Genomic DNA, 25,973 nt, shown 5'->3' on the forward strand with positions numbered 1-25,973 from the left:
CTACTACTGCCATGAAGAAAGTAAACAAAGTACTACAGTACTCTGTTTACTTCTTATATTTATCCATGCAGATTATAGCTGCTCAGCCTCCTCCACAACATGAAAGATTCCCAGATATACATCAACAGGACTTGACATTTTTACTCATACATCAGTGAAACTGAAAAAAAACAAAGAAATTTAAAGTCACTGAAGTAGACATAAAGACAATTCTATTCCAATCACAGTGAGTCCATTCTAATACTCCATACATTTTGTACATTATACTCTCAAAACAATTTATTTAAATTCATACAAGAATTAAGAAGCTATAGTTGTAACAACGCAAGCGAAAAAAATTAGGAGCTTACCCCTGACAGCCAGCTGAACCCACTTTACAGTAATTTGTTAATCGCACAACACTCATATGAATCAGGCAAATAAATAACCTGTCCATTTTTTTAGAGATGGAGAAGAAAGATGATATAAGCAGCTGCAATTGTTTTTTAATGGACTGAATGTCATAATAATAGGTATGACAGCTTGACCCACTAAAATGCTGTCTGTTATCAGACTAGTCTGAGCAACATACTCTGCTTTTCCAGTCATGGGTTGCATCTTCTTTATGATCTTCACAAATAGTTTGAAATCTGCATAAACACCAGAGAACTGAAAGGCTGCTGTTGCTTCTGTTTCTCTTGATCATGAGGCTGCCAAGAGGTTTTCCTCTCCTGCTGCTAGCAGAGAAGGAATAATACTCCCCAGGCAGCCTGCAAGAGGCTGAAGTACATACAGGAGAAAGGACCTCAAAGCATTCTGAAGATGAGCACGTATGGTTAGGCGACAGCCTCATACAAATAGAGAAGACTGGAAAGTACTGTAAAACTAGACAGGTATATGTCAAAACTCCCTCAGCAGGCAAAACTAAGATGGCAGAATGACGAGGGCACTTATTCCCTAAATAAGAGTTTGATGAGTAAATTGAGAAATGAAATATCATTTGATGAGATTGGAAGTAATATCATAAAACATTAAGATTCTGAGTGCTAAGTATTTTACTGGAAATAATTAAATGTAATTATAGTAGTAACCACTCTAATGGAAGAAAGAAAAATTTTCCAAGATTTTTTTATTAGTGAAATCTCCCCTCCACATTTCTTTAAACGGCTGGATGTATTTGATACTTCAAAGACACAAGCCAATGATGATAAACTCAAAATATAAATTCTGAATATTCATTTTGACTGGAATACAATAATGCATTATAAGTTATACAAAGGGTATGATTCATGCACAAACTCAAAAAAAGTTCCTTTCACATCCTGGAAGTTGTATAAAAAAAACGAGGGGAGAATATTTGAGGGGAGTGGGAATAAAGGAGCTATTCTAAGGAATACTAGCAGAATTATCTACATTATTGAATAGAATTACAAGAAACATTGTATTTCATGAATCAAGATTCTGAAAGAAGAGAAGGAAGAGTCAGAAAAATGGACAAAAATGTGATGTTAACAGTCAGAAATCTTCAGTGACTCTTGAAACAACGAAACAATCCACGCATGAATGCCTCTTGAAAAGAGACAGCTCTGGTAGACATTCTGTCACATAATGGAATTCCCAAAATACTTTTTACTCATATATCAGTAAGATGGAACAAGTATGAAGAAATTTAAAATCACTAAAATAGGCATTAAGGCAATCCCATTCATGAAGGCAGAGTTGTGAAGATAAATTCAAAATTCCAATAAAATTAGTCATCTCATCCAACTTTACAGAAATATCTTACACTTGATTTGTGCCTACAGTGTAAAATCTTTCTGTCCATCTATCCCTTACAGTTAGGGGTGCAATTGCCTGCCAAGGTCTGTGTTTTCCCAAGTCATATTAGTAGTACATTTACCAAGCAATGTTCCCAAAACTAGATCAGTAAGAAACTTTTCTCATCATCTTTAACACAACTGATTTTTTTTGTTTATATTTAGAGCCAGCAATACTAAACTACCTGCTGGCAGAAAAATGATACAAGAGGCAATTACAGCAGTAAGCAAATTAATTTAAAACCACAGTCAGAAAAGTTTACTGTTAAATATTTAACAAAAGCACATTACCATTTCTTCAACCAGGATAGAAACTGTCAAGTTATGCCACTTTCTTATGCCAGGGTGCCTGCTAGTAGGAAGCTTGGGAGGGGGGAAATCAAACACATCCCTTATCAAGTCCAAGATTTTCCCTGAAGAGTTCTTAGTTATACATGCATAAGAAAAATTCATTTTGTTCAAAACAGCATATCAAAATATATGCAAAATGCTCTCCTTTCCTCCCGCCCAAAAAATTACAACTGTGATAGCTGTTGAAAAAGATAAGATAAAATGACTGGAAGCACAAATAGCATTGTTGCATAGCAACTGTTGATGTACATATGGTGATGTTTATGGAACAGAATGTAGTTCATATTTAATGCAAAAATAAAACTAAAATCAGCCTAGACAGCAAGACCTTGACAGCAAGAGACAACTGTGCCTTGGATCCCTCTGCGATCTTCAAAAGCCATGCTCCCCCTTAGCTCTGTTAAACCGATCCTCAGGAACTCTGCTGCAGGTCTTCATGATTTGCCCAGCGATGTGAGGCTACACAAATGTCTCACACAAGCAGCCATGCTTGCAGAGGAAGCGGGCAGAGAAAACATGGCTGCACAAGATCAAACAGCCGAGATCAGCTGCTGGGAAGTGGGTATCCATTCTTAACCTGGACCAAACTCTTGCCACGTCATAATTTCTTACGGTTGTCCAGTCAGCAGTTGAACATGGTATTTTGCACCTAGTACTTTTGGAGTGCATAATACTACTTCGTATTATTCACTAGAGCCATTTCAAAATACATGAATGGGGGGGGGGAGTGAATAGTACAGAACCCCAGAGTGAGTCAATATAGAAAGTGCAGTGTGTGAAAAGAAGAACAGACCAGATTTTTAATGGTACCTGGGATGGGATCCACTTTATCTAACTATTAGCTCAGAGCTAGTATATGTACTGCAGAAGACCAAGAAACTGCAACTCATTAGACTTTGGACATAACAAATGTCACCTCACAAGTGCTTATTTCTGTCCATTAACTAATGTGGGACTACCTGAGTTGTAGAGGTTTACAGCATAAATATCTGCATTTGGGTGGAGAAGTCCTCCTCCCCAACTGCTCCCTATTACACATGAAGGCATCTATTATCATCTTCAAAGGCATCCAAGCACCTCACTACCTTTGCACAGATTTACTCCAAAAGGCAGACTTAAATTCAGAAGACAGTCCCATATGAAGAACTAAAGTAGTTTCTTCTGACTACAACAAATATTAGGAGCCAGCTGAGTTAGGAAAACCAAAAACCCCATGAAACCCATTCAGCAATCCAGAAATTATATCATGCAAAAATGTTAAATTATTCCTCAAGTTTGATCTCTTTCGCTTGGTCTAAGTGGCCCGAGAATTTGACATAAAGTGCTGAACTGGCCAGAATGTGTAAACTCACTGCAGCATTTTCCATGATTACAAAAGATTTCATAGGCAGCTCTGTCATCCCTCATGTTTTCTGAACCAAGAAGATGGTTACTACAACATAAGGATCCCAGGATTAGAGGATGGAAGACAGAAAAGATCTTTGGTCTCTGAATGTGCTCCAGAAAAATGGCAAAAAAATATATATATATATATATACATATATGTGTGTGTGTGTGTGTATATATATATATATATATATATATAAAAGAAACCGAATCATTTTATGCAATTTGTTTCATTTTAGGTAAGTTCAGTTCCCAAGATATTGACTGAAAGCAACACCATATGATGCACTTGTTTATCCATATTTCATTCACATTATTGCTTAAGTGGTTCTTCCAGATGTAACATTAGAAATACCATTTGCAATTCCGTATCAACTTAATCTTTCGACCACTTTCAGAATCAGTATATTAGTTATATGGTGCATTTTGCAAAAGAAAAAGGTGCGAGATCACCAACGCGTTTCACAAAAATACGCCAACTATAATTTGAAAAAAAAAAAAATTCTGTGGATGTAAGAATTAATGAATTTTAATGTCCTGTGACTGTCTCTTTCTACTGATGTTTGAAGAAGTGCAAGCTTTGATCGAGCCTTTTCCCATGGTTGATCCAATAATGGTTCTTTTCCATGTGGACTCTGGCATCAAATAAGGTTTGAGCTTATATAGCAGCCTTTCTTTTGGCTAGGGTATCCATATAGTCTCGTTCCACTCTTCAGACACCTGTTTTCTCACTAACTCAAATTAACTGTAAAATTGCTGAAATTGCCATGGAGCTCAAAACATATTGGAGATACACATTCAAACACAAGAGCATTGCTGCATGAACACTGTTTCTGTAAGAAATCAGCCTGAGATCTAGGATACATTTGTCCCATTCATTTTTACAAACAAAAAAAGTCATGCAAGAAAAGCACATTAAAAATTTATTTTTGCTTGTATTGCCAATACCAGCTCTAATACAAAAGCAACATGTTTTAGCCATTCTACATTTATGCAAGTTTCATGAAAACTCACTGATTGCATGTCATGCTTACTAATCTCCAGCAAAAACAATTCTGACAAGGTCTATGATTATTCAGTGCTTCTCTCCAAACACTTCTAATTTCAGCAACTATTCTTTGCTCCTGATTAATATTATAACTTCTGCTCCATAGATTCATGGTCCCTGCACAACACTTTGTAGTTGTTTTAAGAAATATCAAATGTTTTAATTGATTAAATGAAAACAGTATAGCTTTTAAGTAGCTAGTAGTCTCAAGACACTGGAATTATAGATGGTAAAACAGAAATAAATAGGCATCTTCTAGCTATCACATTGTAATGACTTTCATTCTAACTGATGACAAATATTCTACATTCAACTTACACATCTGCACTCACTGCAGCTTAAGTTACCATTAGAGGTTTTTAAAGTAATATTTTGTATAAAAAAAAAGAATGTCTCGGAAAGCAAAGTCCCATGGGATAGCATATATGCAAAATTACTGAATATATGTTCCAAAAACATCTTCACACCTGAATTCTTTCAAGCATTTCACAGTTCTTTCAAGCATTCTGAGGCCAGGGCATAAAGAAATGAGAAAGGATGAGATACCAATGAAATGCTTACAACTTCCTGAAAAATTGGTCAGCTATAATTCTCCCTCACTCATTTGATAAAACATTACACTGCCATCCCAGCAATTATTTGCCAGCCTGAAGATCAGAAGGCTTCAATGGGATGCATGGTATGCTTTTCGCCAGAAGAAATTCCAGCTTGGATAAAACAGTAATATGTAGCCATTTTTAAAAATAAATTTAAATGGCACATGCCCTAAATATAAATAGAAAGCATAAGTAAAGGCTCCCAAGGGTTTGTTTTTCCCTTTAAAAGCACTTCTGCCCTTACTGAGTTCAAAACTAGATGACATTACAACTGAAAAGAAACACAGCTAAATTCTGACACCACAAAATGTTCCTTTTTACCATTAAATTTACTAAAATGCTGTACAATTTAAGAGAGTTAGCAGCTTCTTGCCATAGGAGAATCAGGACACAAGTATTTTAGATGAGCTGTTGCAGTTTTGGATTGAAGATAAAAAGAAAATGTGCTTTTTGTTTTGTCATTTTGAATAGTTGGCCTTAACTGGTACTATTACACATGTTTATAAGCACCTGCTTTTAAGAGACTTCTGATAACAAGTCAAATTGTAGAATTTTCTGCCCCACAGAAGGCAGAAATATCAAAAAAAGATTTATTCGTCTCCGGGGGACACCAAAACCTAAGTGCCTGGAATTGAGATATCTTCTACTAAGCTCTGCAGCCATCTTACCTTCCTCCTCTCTAACATCTAAAACACGGCTATGTAATTTCGGTACAAAACCTTACAGCATACTGGAGGTATATGCAAGGTAGTCTGCTGTGCATATTCTACAGTATAACACTACCAGCTATTCTAAGTCTAACATGCAATGTAGGACACATGATCTTGAATATGCTAATCACTCATTATGCACAGCTACTGAGCTATACTTAAGGCAGGCCAAACAACTGGAATTCAGTGAGAAAAAAGATGATGACTACCCTGCTGTTGCACTGTTCAGTATTATGACCTTATTAAGCTTAAATCACAGTTTCACTTTGCAGAAGAAAATCTGGTGAACAGATGTTGTGTTTATTGCTAAAATGGATCTTTTCAACTGGATAGAAGGAGAATTATCATTCTTACATAACTGAATTCATAGCAGAGATCAATTCAAGAAGAAAAAAACAACTATTATTTCATCCAAAAAGCATATGGAAACACAAAAGAATTTTTCCACTGAATACCCTTAAAAGGGGGAATACACAATGTATCGCACTCTGTACTCTTTTTGTTTTCTCTTCAGCAGACCCACAATTGAAAGCTACAAGATAACCCTCTCTGGAGAACTTAAGTTAGTTGCTCAATCAGATGAAGAAAAGAAGCAGCCGCAATAAAAGAGTAATATGTATGCAGATAACCACAAAACAACGATGAAATCTTACTTCTGAAAGTCTGAAAGTCTTCCAGCCTTTACAGCATCCAGTTCATTGAAATCATATACACTGGAATTGTAATAAATAACTTTAATTCTAACTTACCTACTGAGCTTTCTGTGAACACTGTTAAGGTCTGTCCTCCCACACTTTGCAAAAGAAATGGATGTTCCCTTGGTGCACTGACTGAAGCAGGTTTTCCTCCAATATCATTGATGCTTGCAAGCTCTTCATTCAAAGTAAATGACACCTAACAGTCACAATTACCACAGTGTTACTAAACAGACTAAATTATACAGCTTTTAAGAATTACGGGGAAACAGAAAGAGAGAAAAAACAAGCAGTACAGCAAATTTCTATTTTAAAACATACAGGATGGGAAAAGAATCTTAATACATTGATCTCTTGTTGAAATGCAGTATGCAAAATTTTATGTACTTAATGCAATTTACTCATCTTTTTAAAATTTTACATTACTTCCTCTTAAGTCAGAGAACAATTTTTTTTTTTATTTATGAAAAATTAAGTCATAATATGTTCTCAGATAGCATTCAGTATGAGTGCTTTAGTGTGTTTCACGCAGCCAGTTTAGTTCCTGTGAAAGTGCCAGTGTACCACAACAAGTGTGATCAGCCTGGGACTCCTGAGTTGCATGCAGCCCAGAAGCAGTTCAGATATAGCTCCTTTGCCATGTTTATATCATATGCTCAACTAAAGAGTTGAGGAAGTGCCAGGGCTGTTGGGTAACAAAAATCCTTAGCCACAGGACAAAGCAAGAATCCTGAACAGGGAGTACAGCACCAAGTGCAGTATTTTCCTGTACATCCTCTTTAGGCTTGTCCCACCACACAGCAATAACATCCCTGGGAAGCCATCTGTTTTCACTGGATTCCTCACTACTTGGCTCTACAAAGTCTGCAAAATGCACTTTTTGGCTCTCATCCACACCAAGATATCAGTGTGGGGCTCACAAAATTAGGAAGGTTGGCCCATACTCCAGCCTGGAAAAGTCCAATCAAACTTTCAAAGCTCCAGTGGAAGTTTCTCCACTTATTGTAAAAGGAGTTTGGCCAGGTTCTTAAAAGGCTAATGCAACTTGCTTCCCTGCATTTTTTTCCTCCAGAGTTTCTTCCAGTTCAAAGTGACAGACCTACTTGATATTTTAAGTAATTCTAACTAATGCAACTTCCCTTATCTCCTGTAAAAGACACATGAAGTTACTATTATTCACTAAGCTGCTAACAAAAGTAGTTACCTTTGCCTGCAGAAACACCTTCAAGTTGCTTACTGCTTTATATTTAATAGGACCAACAAATTCCAAATATAGCATGGAATATTTTCTGAAATTGCACCCCCCATTTCCATCTTCTGTTTTATCATTATGATCCTTAGCTTTAATATAGCCTTTTGCACTAAAACATCTCAAAATGTTTAGAGAGAAGGTTGTTACTATGATTGCTGCCTACAGAGGGGTAAACAAACACAGGGAGACAAAGGGGCTTGCTGAAAGTCCCACAGTAAACCTGTGGGCAGAACTACAAACAGGATTCTGTCTTCCTGACTCCCTGGTACACTGCTTCTTCACAGGTGTAACAAAAAAAGAAATCTGATATTAGAAACCAGCATGTTCTAAACAATTTTTAGAATTCAAAATACAACACATTCACAGCCTTTGTATTTAATAATTACTTACTTCTGTTCTTCCTTGATTTCTGCAAAAGAAAATATTTATTGTTTTAGTTTCCATAATCTATTTCCACAAGTTTAGCTTCCCTGATAACAAAGCAAATTCAAATTCTAGTTTTGTTACTCATCTTCACTGCTGAGCTTCTCAATTTCTCTTGATGCTGATGCCCAAGAATAAATGGGAAAAGTCAGCAGATGAGAATAGAAGCAGCAAAGTAGCACATAAATAAGTTAAAGGAGATTCTCCAGTTAAATGTGCATATTTCTTGGGTCTGTGAAATCAAGCATCACATTCTGGGATACAGCTGCTCCCCAGTATAATTTCACATATTGATCTGTTTATTATGTATATATTGATAATCACTACACAAGCAGGTATCTTTCAGTTTTCAGAGAAATATGCACACAATGTTTGCAAGAAACAGGATTATGTAATCTAAGAGATGCAACATAAACTATTTTACTGCAGGTAACTTCCTCTGTGTACAATGTCAACAGTTTAAGAATTGTAATCAGCAAAGGTAAAATAAAGGCTTACTTGGCAATCCTTAGTTTCCCCACTTCACCTCTTCCTGAAGCTTTATTCCATTGTTGGGACAAGTATTTGGGGACCTAAAAAAGAAGATAGATTTCAAGAAAAGCAGATTTTAAAATTATATATAAAGTGTGTACATAAGTATATTTAAATGCTTTCACACTTAGTGCTTCACTTCAGACTATAGCAAAATCTAAACATAGTAGACAATATATTCTGTTAGGGAGGGAAAAGAAAAAAACGTAGCATAAAAATAAGTATGTACTGTCTGTTTGTTCCAAATGAAGGAAGAATCCTATGTATGTTGAATCTCAAATACTATTAGCTAAACATGAATTACAAAGAGGATCAACGCTATACTTCTAAACTAAGAAGTACCAATAATTTTATCAAGTAAATTACACTTTTAAACATTCATTAGAAATTCTCATCTCTCTGGGTGAAAAAGAAAAAAAAAAACAGATCTATGAGAAGATGGACAATTACGACTCACATAGACTAAAAGTTGCTGCAAAGGGAGGTTTACAGTTTGGGAACCTTAGACACATTAAACAGCAAACTGTAGCCCTGCTCCTACCAGATTTGCATTTCTTCAGCAGCAGAACTAGCTTAGGCAGATCTGCCTCCCATAACTCATTCCTGTCACTCCGCTACGCTGGAACAAGCTTTTGTGCAGCTGTGTAATATACTGAAAGAGTAAACTGATCTGGCTGGGAAGTGAGGGGGATTTCCATGTTTTGGCTGGGCTGATTTTATATTTTGTGGGTGGAAGAGCCAAACGAGCTTCTCAACCCAGTTCCCTGAACAGTTGCACAAACACTTGTTCCGGCACAAAGCAAAGGGCAGCGCAGGGACAGGAACAAGCAGCTAGGAGTGGGAGATGGTAAAGTAGCTCTGCTTAACCTGATATATCCAAGGAATAAAAGCTTCTGCACTGGTGCTGACTGAGAGTTGTTATGAAGCCACAAAAAGTGTTTGTCTAATCTATACCCACATTCCTTCAAATACGAGGCTTTTGGCATCTGCAGTCTCAGGTGGCCAGGGCTCTTGATGGACAGTAAAGGTGCCTCATGGCATCTAAGTAACTAACCAAGAAACGGGAAGCTGGTTTTCCAGGCAGGAACATTTTTCTTCTTTTCCTATCAAGGCAGCATTAGCTGAAATTATGGCCTTTCTCTTGACCCTCTGGCCAACAGAGTACCGGACAATTACTGTCAGATAAACTGGACTCCAAAACCTGGCGCTTCTCCTGCCAGCCTCAATGCCTTGTTGCGGGTGGTGTGCCATACACCCACACTGCTCAGACTCCCAGATGTGTCCCAGAATGCAGGCCTGTGTGTGTCTGCAACAGCACATCATTTTTCTGCAGATAATGGTTCCAGATAATGTGCCTAGTGCTTGTCAGAGTTACCCAGGTCCTCTTAAAGACCAGATGAGCTTAAAGAAGACAAATAAGTTTATTTTAGGAAATCAAAGTGTTAAATATCCATTTCAATATACTATAAAATTTCTGTTTAGCTGACAACCATCTTTAATCTCAGCACTTATATGAAGGCACAGTTCCACAATATTTTAAAAGATGGCCTGAGTCAGTGCCTGCCACAGCCTTGCCCCAGTGATGCGTTCCCAACTCAATCCTCGCAGCAGTGCATTCAGCCCTTGTCTTCTTCCCCCCAAGTGCTATCGGTCCTTCTATCCATGTTTGCCTTTTCTTGCAAAAAGTCAACTGAACTGGTTATAAACGCACAGTGCAATGTTTTGCAGATCACATAGTATAGTTTTTCCCCCCACTGTTCAGCAATTATGACTGCCTTTTGGTATGATGGCTTTTTATAGAGGCTGAACACGACACATTAATACAACAAATGTGAGACTGGAGCAATTTCCCCCTACACACATGCCTTTAGATACAGAAGTACTGTCACATTGAGAAATGGAATATAGACCTGAGACAATAAGGACAATTTCATATCTGACTATGTAGAACTAAACTGTAAAGTGTTCAAGTGATATGGAAATCAGAGAATTTTTTTCAAAAGGAAATAGCTGAAAGCAGCCTAATAGAAGTTTACTTCTTTCTATAAACTATTCCTTTCTAATGAGAAAGTAGCAGTCCCTATGAGAACATTATCTCAAAGAAGTAAAGCAGTTTCAGTGTCTAGCACAACAGCGAATTGAAAAGAAAAATCGTTTTACTGCTCCAATGCCATGCACTTAAAAAGTGTTCAGATACAGAAATTTTGTATCTTTCTTCTGTATATGCTCATGACACATCAGGACAAAGTAACATTTTTTAATTTGGAGCAATAGCTTTCCTTCACAATACCAGCACAGTAAAGTTCATTCTGACCCACACAGTCCATAGCTGCTGAAAACACCAATGCCCACTTAGAAAAACCTACAGGCAACGTAGGTTGTGAGACACAGCCAGGGAGAGAGAGAAACATTAAGTTCTGTTGCATGATATCCAGGCAGCAGAAGATTCTTCTGTTTCAAGCACCAAAGGGGAACTTTGTAATCTGATGTTTGTCTGGATTAAAATAAAATGTAAACTAAGTTTTAATTCACAGCTGGGGAGGCTAAGAGTCTATCACAGAAAACGTGTTGACAAACGGTAACCTAGCAAGTTACTATAACTCAAATGAATTTAATAACCTCACATTTTTCTGTTCTTCATAAAAAACATGACATTTTTGTACTGGTGCTTAGCACTTCCCTTTAGTCTCACAGTGTCCTCATAAAGTACTATGGAACAGCTAGAAGATCCAGATGTCTTCAATTGCTCAGCCAAAATAAATATCAGTCCGGGTTTCCATAAACTCTTAACATTGGGTCAAAAATGTCTCAAATGAATGACAAAAAGCAATTAATTGGCACAATCTATTGATTTATGGTTTTTCACAGTTTTTGAAAAGGTAACTTTCTACAGATTTCATGCCAGATCAGATACCATTTTCTTCCCACAGCCTGCATAAAGCCAAAATAAATGCTGTGACATGTGCTCTGGCTCACTTAGTAGAAATATTATCACATGCTCACACCTAATCTGGACATAATTTATACTGCCAGGTAATAAGGTACACAGGCATTCAGTATCACTGAACAAGGAACCAAGGACCCTCATGCTGTTAAAATCACTAACTTGCTATATAATGTAATCACACAAGGAATTCATTCAGATTGGGACGTTGCAGATCAATCATACTTCTTTCAACTGCAGGGGAAACGGTCTCAAAGAATGCAATTAATCATCTTTCTGCTAGCCTATCTGGAGTCAATGGTTATGTAGAAAAAGAAAAGAAAAGGGGCTATGATGGATTGCTATCAAAGGGTTATTTCAATCTATACACCACTGCTTGAGCTGAAATCAGATAGTACTCCCCAAACCACAGGCTGAAATCTGTAGCTCCATGCTAATGGCTTAAGCAATCACAGGAAAGATAAGTATGTCTTGCACACTGCAGACATCTTAATCGACCACTTCCTTTTCAATTTAGCATGAAATGAATGTAATTTAGGGAGACAGTTGGTTTTCAAAATCTTAGCAGTCCTTGAAATAACGTACAGAAAACAAGAGTGACCTGCTTTTAGAGAGCAAAAAGAGTTTTCAAAGACTCTTAGGATTTTGGAAGCTACGCACCCACTGAAAGACTGACTTGCGGAAAGCACATAATGAATGACATAGTTAAAGTCTACTTAAAATTTTCAAGACAAGTGGCCTTTATTCTGGGATATGTAGGTAAGAAAACTCTTCTTGTCAAAAAACATGCAATTTAATCATATAAAAAGAAACCTCTAACTATGTTTTTTATTGCCTGTTAAGTAGTCTCTCTGGAATACTTCCTGTGCTAGCATAACACATGCTAAAAAGAAAGTAAATAAGCCTTTTTTTTTTTTTTACTAGAGCTTATTTCTCTCTCCCTCAAAGCAAGGATAAATTCAGCCCAGTTATCCTAGCTAATGATGATAAAAAGTACCCATTGCTTCCAAGTTTAGATCCAGAGGAATCTGAAGGACAAAAATATGCATGTACCTTGCTATGGTCTATCAACGTTGGCAACTTTGGAATTTTTTCTTAAATATGCCAGAAAACAGCCAAATTCTAAATTCAGACCGCTTGCATGAATGGTTATTTTAAAGGAATATTAGGCATGGACTTGAAAGAACAATATTTAAGGGCTCTTGCTAGTCCAGTTTTCTCATTAAACCATGCAGCATCCTGTGCTCACAGAACAATTTCATCTGTAAGCACAGACATGCCTAAAAACTCCTGGCTCGCTTAAAAAAACACAAACCCATGTCAGACTAATGGATAATCAAGTTCAGTATCCTGTCTCCAATGCAGCCAACAGCAGACACTTAGGGAAGAGCAGGAAAACCAGACAAGACCAGGTATTTCCCCAGTATGCTCTTCCAACTTCTGCAGTTTTTGACCCAGCACTTCTTGAGGAATAGGAGCATCTTCATTTTTAATATCTCAATACCCTTTTATTGCACAAATTGATCTAATGGCTTTTTGAGCCTCTGCAAAGTTTTGACATTTACAACACCCTATTGCAACCAGTTCCAAAACTTAACTATGTATTGTGCAAAAACATTTGCTTTGAACCCCCACCTCATGCATCCCTAACTTGACACATCCCAAATTCTTGTACTAGAACTGACTCTTCCCTATTCACCTTCTCCTTGTTACTCATGACTTTATAAACTTCTATCAGATTTCCACATCAATCATCTTTACAGCATTAGCATATTAAGGAGGTCCCTGCACAGACACCATTCCTCATGCCTCTGATCATTCCTGCTGTCCTCCTCTGTACCTTTTCTAGTTTTACCATATTTTCCAAGATGGGGAGGATGAGACCAGAGCTGTACACAGTATTCAAGAGACAGGCTACACAAGGGCAAAATAGTATTTTCTCTTTTGTTCTCTATATCTTTCCTAATAATGCCCTATCTGAAGTTGCTTATTTGACCGCCACTGACACGGCACTCTCACAGAGCTATCTTCATCTATTGTAAACCCAAGATCTCCTTTCTGAATGACAATAAGCAACTGAAACCCAATTATTGTGCAAGTATAATTTGAATAATTTTTCTCTATGCACATCATTTTACATTTTTCAGCTCTGAATTTCAGCTGCCATTTCATCATCCAGTCACTCTGTATCATGAAATAATTCTGCAGCTTTCTGCTGTGAGCTTTTGTTGTTATTGTTCTGGATAATCCACTACAATCAGAGCGCTAAGTTTTCAGTAGGGTTTCACAAAACCAGACATTCAGGTATCAGTATGAAAAAGGAAGCCAGATGCACCAACCTACCCACCACCGCCAGACTTGCTTTGCCTTGCAGAACTTCTGAAATTCCCCAGCATTTTTTCCAGAACCACAATACGTTGCTTTGGTAGTTGAAGTAAGATACTGTCACATCTTCCCCATCACCAAAAACAAGTATTTTGGTACTCCCCTGTCCCCGTGGGTTCTTTCAGGCAGTTCTGGGCCTGCTCAAGGGGTCCCCAAAGGCAGAAGAGAAGAATGCTATCGTTTCTTCCCAAATGCTGGTCTAGAAAAATGGGGGCACCGCCACAAGGGACTAGAAGGAGGCCAGTGCACATACCCCTCCAGTGGCCAGTGGGCCTCCTCTTTCCCGAGCCAATGCTAGTTTGCTGTCAGCAGAAACAGTCAAGTGATTTTGACAGAAAGACTTTCCAGAAAATGAGGCTGATGCATATTTAGCGATGGCCTAGTTAGCATCACCACACACAGAAACGGCCCTGCTCCCACAGCAGCGCTTGGTTTTGATTCAATGATCTTTACACCGGCGCACTCTTCCCTTTCACGCTGACTTTGCTGTAGCTGCACCTCTCAAGGTGAGCTGAAGCGGTACGACAAACATAAAGAAGGCGCGGGAGTTCTCTTTGTTTTTTTTTTTTCTTAGCCAGGATATAAACTTGGGAGTTCTCAGTTTCATAGATTTGGGGGAAAATAAAAGCTACGGTATCTTATTTCTTACCCTTTACAAAACGTCAGCCAGAGGGCAGTTCTCAGGTAACCCATTTTTGCTTGCTCTGTTTGATTAACCTGAGCGCCACCGGGGAGGAACGCCCTTACCGGCGTCCCCACGCCGCCGGCGAGGCGGGCAAACCCCAAGCGCGCCGCTCCCGCCGCGCCGCCGCCTCGCGTGGCTCCCCCGAGCCGCTTCCCCGCGACCCCTCAACCCCCGCCGCGGCCCCGAGGCCCCGCTGCCGCCCGGCACGGCCCGGCACGGCACGGCCGCCACAGGCTCGGGGGTGCCCGGCAGCCTCTCACCTTCACCAGCCACATGCCGGTGTTCTGCTTGGCCCCGGTCAGGTCCAGCTCGCCCTTCTCGCTCATGGCGGCGGCGGCGGCGGCGGCGGGCGGCGGCGGGCGGGCGGGCGGGCCGGGCACCCCCGGGCAGTCGCCGCCGACCGGAGCGGCGCCGGACAGGAAGGGGAAGGGAAACGGGTGCGCGCGCGGAGCGAGCCGGGAGGCGCCTTCCTGCTCCCGCGCCGCGGGCCACCGTACCCACCCGGACGCAGATGGGAACCGCACCGCGGAGAGACGGTGGCCCGCGGCGGACCAACTTCCTCCGCCCGGCGTGGCGCCGGGAGGCGGGGCGGGACTGCGGCGCGTGCTTGTCGGTGCCTCGGGTTCGAGTCCCCGGGCCGGCGGCCGTGCGGGGCCGGCGGGGGTCTCCTGTGCTGGTGTGCAGCGCCTGGGCTTGGGACCGAGTGTGGAAATGTAGTGCAGCGGGGCAAAACGGGAAAGGCCACGGCCCTAAAGGAAGTGTGGCAAATGAGGGGCAAGAAGTGATTTTGTCAGAGCGAAGAAAAATGATTCTCTCCCTGCATCTGTGGTGCAAACGTGACCGAGGAGGCCGATGGCTCTGTCGTCGGCCGAGGAATGAAACTGTCAGAATATGCCTCCAACCCGACAAAGCTGAAGTGCGTAATAACTTTTTGCATCAGGTTAACTGTAATGAAATGGCAACCCCGGTAATAGTTGTGGTAATTAAAAAAATAAGCTAATAAACTGAGATAAACTGAGTGGTTTCAGCTTGTCCTGGGTCCTGGCTGGTGGAATCTGCTGTCGATAGCAATTGCAACCGCCTGGGGAGGGGGGTGGGCATGGGCAGCCCCGGGTGTTAAAACAGGGAGAAGGGATGGTCACAGACCTGCACACTTGGCTTCAGTTTCTGGAAAAATATTAGAGCTAATAATGAGACCAATTATTTGAAAGAACCAAGAAGAAAACAGAGATGAGAAGCAGTTAAAAGGAACTGGTAAAGAGCAAAGTATCCTACCAGCCTAATTTCCTTCTGTGTCAGGGTGATAGACCTTGTGGACAGAGGAGAAGTGACAGATGTCAAACACCTCCGCTCTGATCAGACTTCTGATATTAACTCCTGTGATGTTCTCAGAAGCAATCTGGGGAAATCAGTCTAGATGAAGCTACTATCGATGGATGAAAAGCTACTTGGAAAACTGTGCAGGGAGAGAAGTTATTAACAGATGACTATCAAAAAGAAGCGGTATGTGTGTGGTGCTCTCCTCGGTCTAACTTTGTTGGACAATTTCACTGGTGACTTAAATGATGAAATGATACGCTGGAGGATGCTCATTAGATCCGTAGATAACATGAGGATGGGAGGGTTTATTGCAGCAGGATGGAGAACAGCGCTTGCATCCAAAATGAGCTAGAGAAACTGGAGAAACTGTCTGGAGAGAAAAGGATGTGATGCAAATAGTGTTGTGTGACTGTTCTCTCCTGTGCAGATGGAGAAGGCCTGGCTGCGTAGCGGCTCCGAAGAAAGGGATCCAAGCGCTATAGTTGCGCCAAAATGTCACACGGGTGAGAAGAAAAACAGGTAAATCTTGTCCTGGACCATGCAGGTGGGAGAGTCGCTTGTGAATCACACAAATTCATCCCTCTGCTCTACGCCGTCCTTCACAGGAATACCTCACACATTGACGGGCAATCAGAAAGCCATAGGAGAGGGTGGGAAAACGTGAAGCAGGAGGAAGGATGGAAAGAACGGAGGCGAGGCAGCAGATTGACGCTCTGCATCAGACCGCACACTGTGGTGGTAAAGCTGTGTTTATTTGCTTAAATGATTTCCAACTCCCCTGGTTGCCCCTTGCTTGCCTTCCCGGGGGTTTGCAATGCATACCATGCATTGGCACAATGGACAGGACAGGGCAGGCTAAGAGGAAAAGGGCATCGGTAGCTTAAGCCTGTGTTGGAACCAGATGCTTCATAACAGGGCACTGCAGCCTGAGGGCGGCGGAGAAAAGGACAGGGCAGAGAATATGTTAATAACCTTCACATATGGGAAAGGACAGATGAAAAGGGAAGTGGGAAGTTTGCTCACCATGTCTGCAGTGGGTAAAAAGCGAAGTATTAGGGCTAGATGTCTGCAAAAGGGCACTTGCTTCAGTAAGCAGCAAAGCCTTGGAATGGGTTGCCCGAGTAGGGGATGCAGTCTCACACCATGAAAATTTCTTAAATCAGGGTAGAACAAGCATCTGCCCAGTGCAGCTGGCTCTGCTTCGAGATGGGAGTATTGGATTTAGATAGCCTCCATATTATTCCTTTCAACCCTATTTTATGATTCTGTCCCTATCATTAGGGAAGCTTTCCACATCTCTAGACTAATTTTCCCCTGTTGCAGTTTAAGCTCATAATTTCTGATTTTGTTCACTGCAGATGTGGAAAGCATTTTATTACCTTCCTCTTTGCAGTTACCCTTTACTGCTATGTCTCCCTTTGGTTTCTCCCCACTGTACTAAATAAACCTAATTCATTCCATTTTGTCTCATAGGTCGTATTTTCTAGACCTCTGGTCATTCCCATTGCTTTCTGAGTTCTCTCCAATACTGGTTTACATCTTTCTTGAAGTGTGGTGCACAGTAATGAAGGTCATACTCTGCCTGAGACTACACCAGCATCAAGCAGAGAATAATTATGGTACAGTATACAAGATATATCTCATGTGGCTTGCAGAAAACAGTCTCATTATTACATCTTGGGTATGATAGCCTTGCTGTCTAATTATAGGCAAACACCTAGGTAATCAAAGAGGGCAAAGTTTTCTGCATGCCCAAAGCAAAACCAGGTAACACTGAAGTATTCCGATTAGGATTAATTAGATTTTAAAACTTTTTTTTTTTTAACATTAGAATTGTACATGTCTGCACAGGTCGAGAGAGTGGATGTAGCTTGCACTGTTTGTCATGTTCCACGGCAAATTCAAAATTCAAATCCTGACAAAAAAGGAAACAGATTCATCTCAACAGCAGTAAAAAAAAAAAAAAAAAAAGCCACCATTTCTGGGAGAGTCTGACCCCCAAATATTACAGTGCTAATATACTTAGGATTTGTTCACCTGGAAGGAAGGGTGTAGCTACACTGTCACTTCCCAGTTTGCTTTTGGGTCATATTCTGCTGTTGTCCATGCTACACAAGGGACAGCTCGTTCCCGGGCTCTCTTCTAGAGCAAGCCACTAAATTCCCTCCAAGAGAAAAGCCAGGGGCACATCGGTCTACCCGGGAAAAGTTTGCCCCACTGGCCACTTCTGGCAAACTGGATGCAGCCAAATCCTGTCTGACTCTCTCTACCCAGGACAGTCCTCCAGCATAATTTGAAGAAGCATTGCACCCTCAACTCCATCCATGTCCTCTTGTGTTTGTCTTCAGTCTATGTGCCATTCCGTACCCTGCTACAAAACAACTCGGTGATGGATCTAGCAGAAATGAGGCACTTGGCACATGGCAGGATTGCACCTGATGCAATTTGTCTCTAGGATAAATAGTGAATTAATGAGAAAGTTACCTCTGAGCTCCCACTTTTAGCTCAGTCTGCATGCTCCGGGTGCACTTGCCACCATTAAAAAAAAAAAAAAAAAAGAGGTGGAATGAATGTTTCCAACACAAGTGACATTTTCAGTAACACAGTGTCATGGCTGGTTAGTTCGGCTGCATGTCGCCTTCTCACTGCAGGCCAGGCAGTTAAAGAAGAGGAGTGCAGCTTACTGAGGGCACAGCTGCACAAGAAGGCAACATAACTAACCAGCTCGTGACTTGTTAGAGAAGTTGCTATATGAGAAATCGTCGGTCTTATTCAAGGCATAAATCACAATAGAGAAAACATCTTTAAAAGCCTGGCAATTTCGGCGGCTCAGCTGGCAAACCGGAGCAGAGAGCTGGGAGGCAGCGATTTCCTTCTCCCTGCTCCCTCCAGGCAGCCTCGCCAGACCCGTTCCCATGGGAACTAAATTTAAAGGGGCAATGAGAAGGGAGGAAGAGTTTTCATTAATTCCTCATTTAAAACCTGAACCTGATGTTTGCTGCTGAGACACTTAGTGCCATGGCTGCAGATCCGGGGGCCAGTGGCCGAGATGTGGATCCGTGCGTTAGGCACCAATTTTGTTCTGGTTTGCGTGGAGACAGGTGTGAAGTTTGAGGACACTGGTGGCAAGATCTGGCCTTGCAGAACCTTCCTCTCTCCTTTATCTGCCCAAGTAGGTGAGACCAACAGGCTGCGGCGGAGTCAGCAGCTGCAGACGGTTTCTCTATCAGTTTTAGGAACTGACTAATGGCTGCAAACTGCAGCGCTGATTGAAAAGCACCACATTAGAAAAGCTAGAAGCACGAAAGGCTTGATGCAATCCCATAGAGGTCGATGGGAGTTTTGCCATTTCTGCGCACACGCTTCCCTCAAAGCCCAGAGCAGGGCAGGTGCTCCCCGGAGCTGGTGCTGGTCCCACACAAGCTGTCAGACAAGGGCACCAGCAGATGATTTTAGGTGAAAATGCTTCTCAGGAGTAGGATGGAGTTTCCAGATGGAAGAAAAAAAGACCTAATGGGAAAGGGAATTGCACAAGAGAGTGCTCTAACCGCCAGGCCATGTCTTTTGTGGGGGACGCTTGATTTTTGCCATGACACCTGGCATTGTCTTCAGCTCCCAGGTCCGGGTGCCCTTGGTGGCCGCTCTGGGTGTGGCTACTGGGGACGGCACTCGTGTGCGCTGCCACCATTCCCTGACTCGCTGGCTCCTGCGGGGGGATGGAGACCTGGATGAGTAGGCAAGCGCTGCCCGGTTTGTCCAGAGGATGGTACCAGCACAGCAGGGCTTCGTGCAGCACACCTGCTCCCTAGCTTACAAGCAGCCTCTCCCTCCCGGTGAAACCAGATTTCAATAAGCAGAATTTCTGGCCAAAAGAAGTTGCTTTCTGACCAGCACCAGTCTACAGGCCCTGTAGGAAAGAGCAAGATAGCAGAGAAGCTGATGAAGCAGATGTTCTTGGCCAGCACCACAAGAAACGCAGCAAGCAAGGGGTATGTTGGCTGAGAGGGGATGTTGGGCTCAGTGTTCTTCAGCTGCTCTTGACTCAAGAGCTCCACTTCCCCATTGCCAGCTTCAGCTGAGCTCCTTGGGTTGGCACAACCTCTGGGCCAGCCGCGGGCACTGACTGCATCAGGCTTGGGCAAGAGACACCAAATGCGATCTGGCTCTTGTCCTCCAGTAAGGCCTGGAGCTGAAGCCAACTCCCCTCTCGTGATTTTAGTTGCAAGATGCTTCGACATAGTTCTTGTTTTCTGCCTGACATGAAGAAGTCATGGGATGATGAGAGTTCCTAAATATGGGAGGTCTTGATGAAAACTACGTTTTTCTATATTTTTCTTGGTGCAGAGAACTCCCTGGGGAAGCGAGGCAGGCTGTGCACAAAAGGAAATAAAATGGAGCATATGGTAATTAGCATGCTATCAGCTAACACAACACAGAGATCCATAAAGTTCTTTATGCAGATGTCCCCAAACCTTCCACATCAGGTAAAACAGCAGATGACAAGCAGTTTTCATATGCCTCATCAAACAAATCAGCTATAATAACACAAAACTGCAAGCGTTGAATTATATTAAGCAGGTAGGACTCAACTTGTATTTCAGCTTATAAACAAGGCAGAGTGCGTGCATGGAATTTTAACAAGGACAACAACGCTTCAGCACTCTGGGTGCATGACAACAGAGCAGAAGATCCTTCCTTTGAGAGACAGAAAAATGGAGCTACAGCCCTCTCTGGCTCCATTTCGCCACTCTGCTGCCAGTGAGTCTGCAGACCCTCTGAGCTTTATTCCCTTCCCCATGGTGGATGAGGTGGCAAGGAGTGTTTCTAGCACAAGGGGCCAAGCAAGCAGAATAGGGATGACAGCTCCTGGCTACTGTCTTGTGAAATTATGTTGAGCACTAGAAAGTCCATTCCTGCCTGAACGGCTGCAGCTGCCTTCTTGCTCTGAGACCTCATGCTCTAGACATGGGGCCAAACTAGCACAGCTGTGCCAGCTCACGAGCAGGAAGGGATGCGGCAAGAGGATGGCTGCTGGCCCAGTGATGGGGGAACATGAGACAGAAGTCAATGAAGCAAGTCGAACAGGTTTCAATCTGTGAGACAGGTCTCAGTCCGCGAGAGCGACCATGGGGCCATGAAACTCTTCAGGGCACAGCCAATGAATCTGCATCCTCGTGTGGCTGGGGAGCAGCCCAGGACACGCCGGGGTGGGAAGAGCTTGGGACTACCCAGTTTAGGCTGGCCCAAGAGCTGGGCAGCCCTAAAAGTCAGGGTGACTACCTCCTTCCTGTGGCCAATTGCAGCTCACTGAGCTTGCAGCCCAGAGGGAAGTATCTAAGACCAAAGGGTTTGCTGAGATTCAAGCAGCTAGAAGACCCTGTTTTGGCAATTTTTCACTCCTTCTTCTGAAAACCTGACTTCCCACCTGCTCATGGGACAACTGGTGGGCACTTACTCTACTTCTGCCTGCTGATGCCGAGGATGTTGCAGGACCACCACCTCCTTGGTGGTCACACTTGGCATGTGATGGGGGACTGTGCCATGTGCAAGTGACCGCTGCTAGGTTTGGGATATTTCCACGTCTAGTTGTCCCCACGTTTCCAGAAGGCATTTCACCAAGACGAGGTGAGGCACCAGAGCATGATTTCAGCTCCCCTCCCCTGTGCATGTGGCAAAACCCCTGCCCATGTCTTCTGGCTTCACCACGTACTAGAGAAGCTGAGTGCTCCTGACATCTGGATACATTCAGAGCTCAGCCATGCACACAGGACCTACACTGAGCCGCCAAAGGGTGGAAGCGTTTGGATTTGGATCTGGGTCTGAACTCTGCCGCCAGACACAAAGCAGGAGCTGGCAGAAGCTGCCTTTCACTCTGGAGCCTTTTGCCAGAGAAGAGGCTATTGCACCAACTGCTAACGCTCTGACTTCATTCATTCCTGTCAGCCAAACTCCTCATTAACAAATTAAAGTGAACAGAGTGCTCATCTTGGAAGAGGGGAAAAATGGAGTTAGACTGAAACAGAGCTTCTTGTCCTACTCCATTAGAGATGCCAGCATTTTCATCTCCTGCTCTGCCCACCCCTTGGTTTAGGCAGTATGGCAGCACAAATGTGGGGGTGTAGCTTAGCCCCTTTTAATGGGGCTGCATGGAGTTTATCCACCTCTCATCCCAAAACAAGCAATGGGCAGGTGCCCCCAGGTCGTGACCTATCCTTGCCCCACTGCACAGCGTAACAGCTCTGCTGACCAGCTGCAGTCTCTCCTATAACCCTAATGTCTGATTTTGCAGTCAGCAAAGAATCCACTGCTTCAAAGTCTGCAAGAATAAAAACTCAGAATGGCCATTAATGCTTGAACTGCCAGGGCAGCCCCTTTTCCAACATCACCCACGATCTGTTATTCTCTTTTCATCAGTTTACCTGATCTGTGTAACCTGGAAAAAGAGAGGACATAATACAGAAAGAGGTAAAACATCATCTGGGCAGAGTGTGATCACGTACACTGGAATGAGAAAAAACAAAGTCTGAGTAACTAATTCCCAAAACAGAACCTGAGCTTTTGAACTGCACATCTATTTCCTTTGGCAATGAAGGTCTTCAGAGGCTGCCAAGATATATGTTGCAGCCGCTGAGTTTTCTGATTGCCTTTGAACACTACATTAGTAACAGCTGTGTTCACCCTAAACTGTTCTGTGCTGGAGCATGGAAGAGCATCACGCCCATAGCTTGTTATCTATGATATTAGGCAGTATAGAAACTTAAGCTTTACACTTCTGTCTGAAACACACTTCAAAAACCATTTCTGATCAGGAGTCAATCTTCGTTCTGAATCCTTTTTTTGTTCTCTGTTTGTGTTTATAACCACTTTTATTTATATATGCTGCACATTTGAAAACACTCAGGGTTCAGGTGAGTGGAGTTGCAGCTGTGCTTACAGTTTCATCCATACCATGTCTTCCTTCACATTAATAATGTACGGTGAGTTTGACTGCAGGCAGCTTGGCCTCTTGCTTGTTTGGATTCTCTCTGTAGCAAGGAAGGAAAAGAAAAAAAAAGAAGAAATTGAAAGATGTAGCTGCAAATAAATAAAAGAAGAAAACACCGTTCAGAATTTGAGAGAGATGCTTTGTCTGAAGCTAATTTAAAATCATTTCTTAAATAGTGACTATAAAGTTGACATTACCTCTTCAAGTCAAGGTCCCTTTTGCCTCTCTCTGACATAAAAAAAGTATTAGCTAGCATTTTTCACCAGCATCTCTCAAGAAGGGGTTTTAAGCGTGCGACATTATGAACCAAATAATAGAACAAAAGTAATGTGAGCTCTGTGCAGTTTGTTGCTTTCTGAAGTGTCTTTTCATTGCAGCTGAGGGGAAGGTGCTATATAGAACTGAATCCTACCTTTTTTCCAGTCCTTGACTCATTTACATTTTGTCTAATCCTTGCATTTTCTCTAGTGACATACCACCTCAACATGAGAGGTCAGCAATACCTGCAGTCACTTATCTCCTGGACTTTCCAGTAGCAGCTTGGTGAAGAGTGAGACATTTTCTGTTCAGCTACCAAAAAAAAAAAAAAAAAAAAAAATCTGTTTACAATGGGTTTATTTCCCCTTGGGTTATAATTAAAAAACTTCGACAACATGCCTGTAATTATGTAGGTATTAATAACATGTTGTTGCCAAGGTATTTTATTGATATATAAATTATCTTGTAAAGGACTGTTATTTTGCCAAGGGAGCCATTCAGTGATCCTAGGACAAAAATGTAGGTGGTGTGTGGTAAAACATTAATGATCAGAAGAACACATCTTGAAGACCACTGAAGAAGAGCAGGAAGCTTCTGTTGGGAAACCAGCCAAGGTATTGTATAGGGGTTGCATCATTTATGCATCACCATATAGAGCTGGCTGACAACCTATTGCAACTGCCCATGATTGACAGCACAGGCAGAGCCATCTTTAGGCTGTACATACGACTGCAATAAAAACACCTTATTTGTGGGTGCTGTTGCTTCAGAACCGGCCACTCCACTATCCCGCAATGCTACCTATGTAAGTGCTATCTTTAAGGGAAACAAACCATCAGTGCTTGTGCCTGGCTTCAAGTCCCACCCTCGAGCCTGGTTGCAAGGAAGACGTAGTACCTCCCCTAACATGCTCTGAATGAGATAACTCATCTGAAATGTGAGAAGTGTCTGCCTCATTACTCCTGCTAACCACGTGCAGATTCCTTCCAAAGTCTTTCACCTGGTGCCTGATGACTTTTACTTTCAGCCCCCTTTCCTCCCTAGCGCTGACTGGTGGCATTTTTCTAAAACAGTACTAACAATATAATAAGTATTATTATTTCAAAATGGTTCATCTCCATATTCCATAAGCTAACGATGATATTACTGACCAAAGTGAAATATGCTCTCTTTACCAGAAAGAATTCTTTCCTACTGAAATAAATTCAATAAGGCTGAAAACATAAAAAATGTTAGAGACATACAATCAAATTACATTTTACTGGGTTTTGTTGCTGGATGAGGTTAGATAAGGTCTGAGATTTTGCCTTCTAGTTAATTATTATGAATTAAACATGAAAGGAGAGCAGAAATGGCATTTTAGGCAGTGGGACCAAAATAAACAGAAGGGAAACAAAGAGAAAAGTGAAGACAAGAAGATCCAGTGAGAAGATGGGTGCCAAAGGGCAGTGAAAGGGGCAGGGACTCCATCTCACCTCCTGGTCTTGGGTCACTTTATTTTCTTCTTCTGGCAAAAGTCTCTCAACTCAGGTATTGTGGAAAAGAAACATGGTGATTAGGGGATTGTTTGTCATCAGAGACTATTTCTTCATAGTTTGCTTATTGCCAGAAAACCCAGGCTCCTTATTTAGAACGATTTCTCCTGGACGACCAGCCATTTGGCAGTAGCAGCCCTCAAACAGGCGCTTAGAGCTTGCAGGGTGCTTCTGTGAACTTCAGAAGTTCACAGATGGTTTCACATACGCTTGTCCTTTTTGGAGAGCCACCATGATCAGGAGCTTACTCTTTGTATCATATGTGCTTAAGGAAGAAGCCAGAAACTTTATCTAGTAAAGCTAAATGTTAATTTCTTACTTAGAAAAGTGGAAACAAAGTTACCAGAGGAGGAAAAATCAAACAACAAAAGGCCATTTCTGACTTCACTAAGCAATGAGATTCCCTTCAGTGGCTCCAATGTTTTGACTAGCTTTGCAAACCTCAGCCTGTTACTTCATGCTGCCCTAAGGCTACCAGGACCTCTTGTCTTGGTCTTATGGTGGCTCTTGCTGTCACTCAGTGCAATCAAGCTCTTGGCCCTGATTTTATCACATTATGTCTTCATTGCACTGTTTTTTAATATGCACTCACTTAAATAACCTTCCTGTTTGTTACAGCTTTTTCAAGGCTTGCACATTATATTCCTAATGGTATTTCTTACACGTACACCCTTCTGTACTGCTCTTCAGGATGGGATATTCCACCTCTGCCTGCCTTGCTTTGCCCTGCAGATCTGGTCCATGCCTGCACAACACATTACCTGGTTATTTCTTAGAGAACAAATGAAATGTAATCCTCTTAGGAACCCCTGATACAAGTCACTGTGCCTCTCCTGCCTTCAAAATCTCTGCCTCTGATGCTTGTTAGCCTACTGATTTACCATTAAAGATTTGCTATCATTGCAGACTCTGACTCAGCTGTCTTGCAAATAAACACCAAAGGATGCAACTGGCTCCACCTGAGCTTTTTGGTAATCTCACCATCCCCGCTCTGCCCTGCTGTGCATTACAAGCACTCCCAATGTCCTGGCTACAGCTGAAATCCTACCACTTCTGATCCAGAGTTTGGACAG

At 42.0% G+C, this 25,973-nt stretch overlaps 1 protein-coding gene across 2 annotated transcripts in view; it reads right to left on the bottom strand.

Moving 5' to 3' along the window:
* Window positions 1–15,155, bottom strand: part of GTF2F2 (general transcription factor IIF subunit 2) — a 94,072-nt gene extending 78,917 nt beyond the window's left edge. For both annotated transcript variants that reach the window (XM_067292346.1, XM_067292340.1), the window contains exons 1-4: window positions 15,063–15,155; window positions 8,756–8,829; window positions 8,225–8,243; window positions 6,637–6,781 (exon numbers count right to left, since the gene is read on the bottom strand). In XM_067292346.1, the coding sequence (XP_067148447.1) occupies window positions 6,637–6,781; window positions 8,225–8,243; window positions 8,756–8,829; window positions 15,063–15,128 (304 nt within the window). In that variant the 5' untranslated portion in view covers window positions 15,129–15,155. The remainder of the gene's footprint in view (window positions 1–6,636; window positions 6,782–8,224; window positions 8,244–8,755; window positions 8,830–15,062) is intronic.
* Window positions 15,156–25,973: the final 10,818 nt, after the last annotated feature.

Source organism: Apteryx mantelli, chromosome 1, assembly GCF_036417845.1.
Source record: "Apteryx mantelli isolate bAptMan1 chromosome 1, bAptMan1.hap1, whole genome shotgun sequence".
Taxonomy (NCBI): domain Eukaryota; kingdom Metazoa; phylum Chordata; class Aves; order Apterygiformes; family Apterygidae; genus Apteryx; species Apteryx mantelli.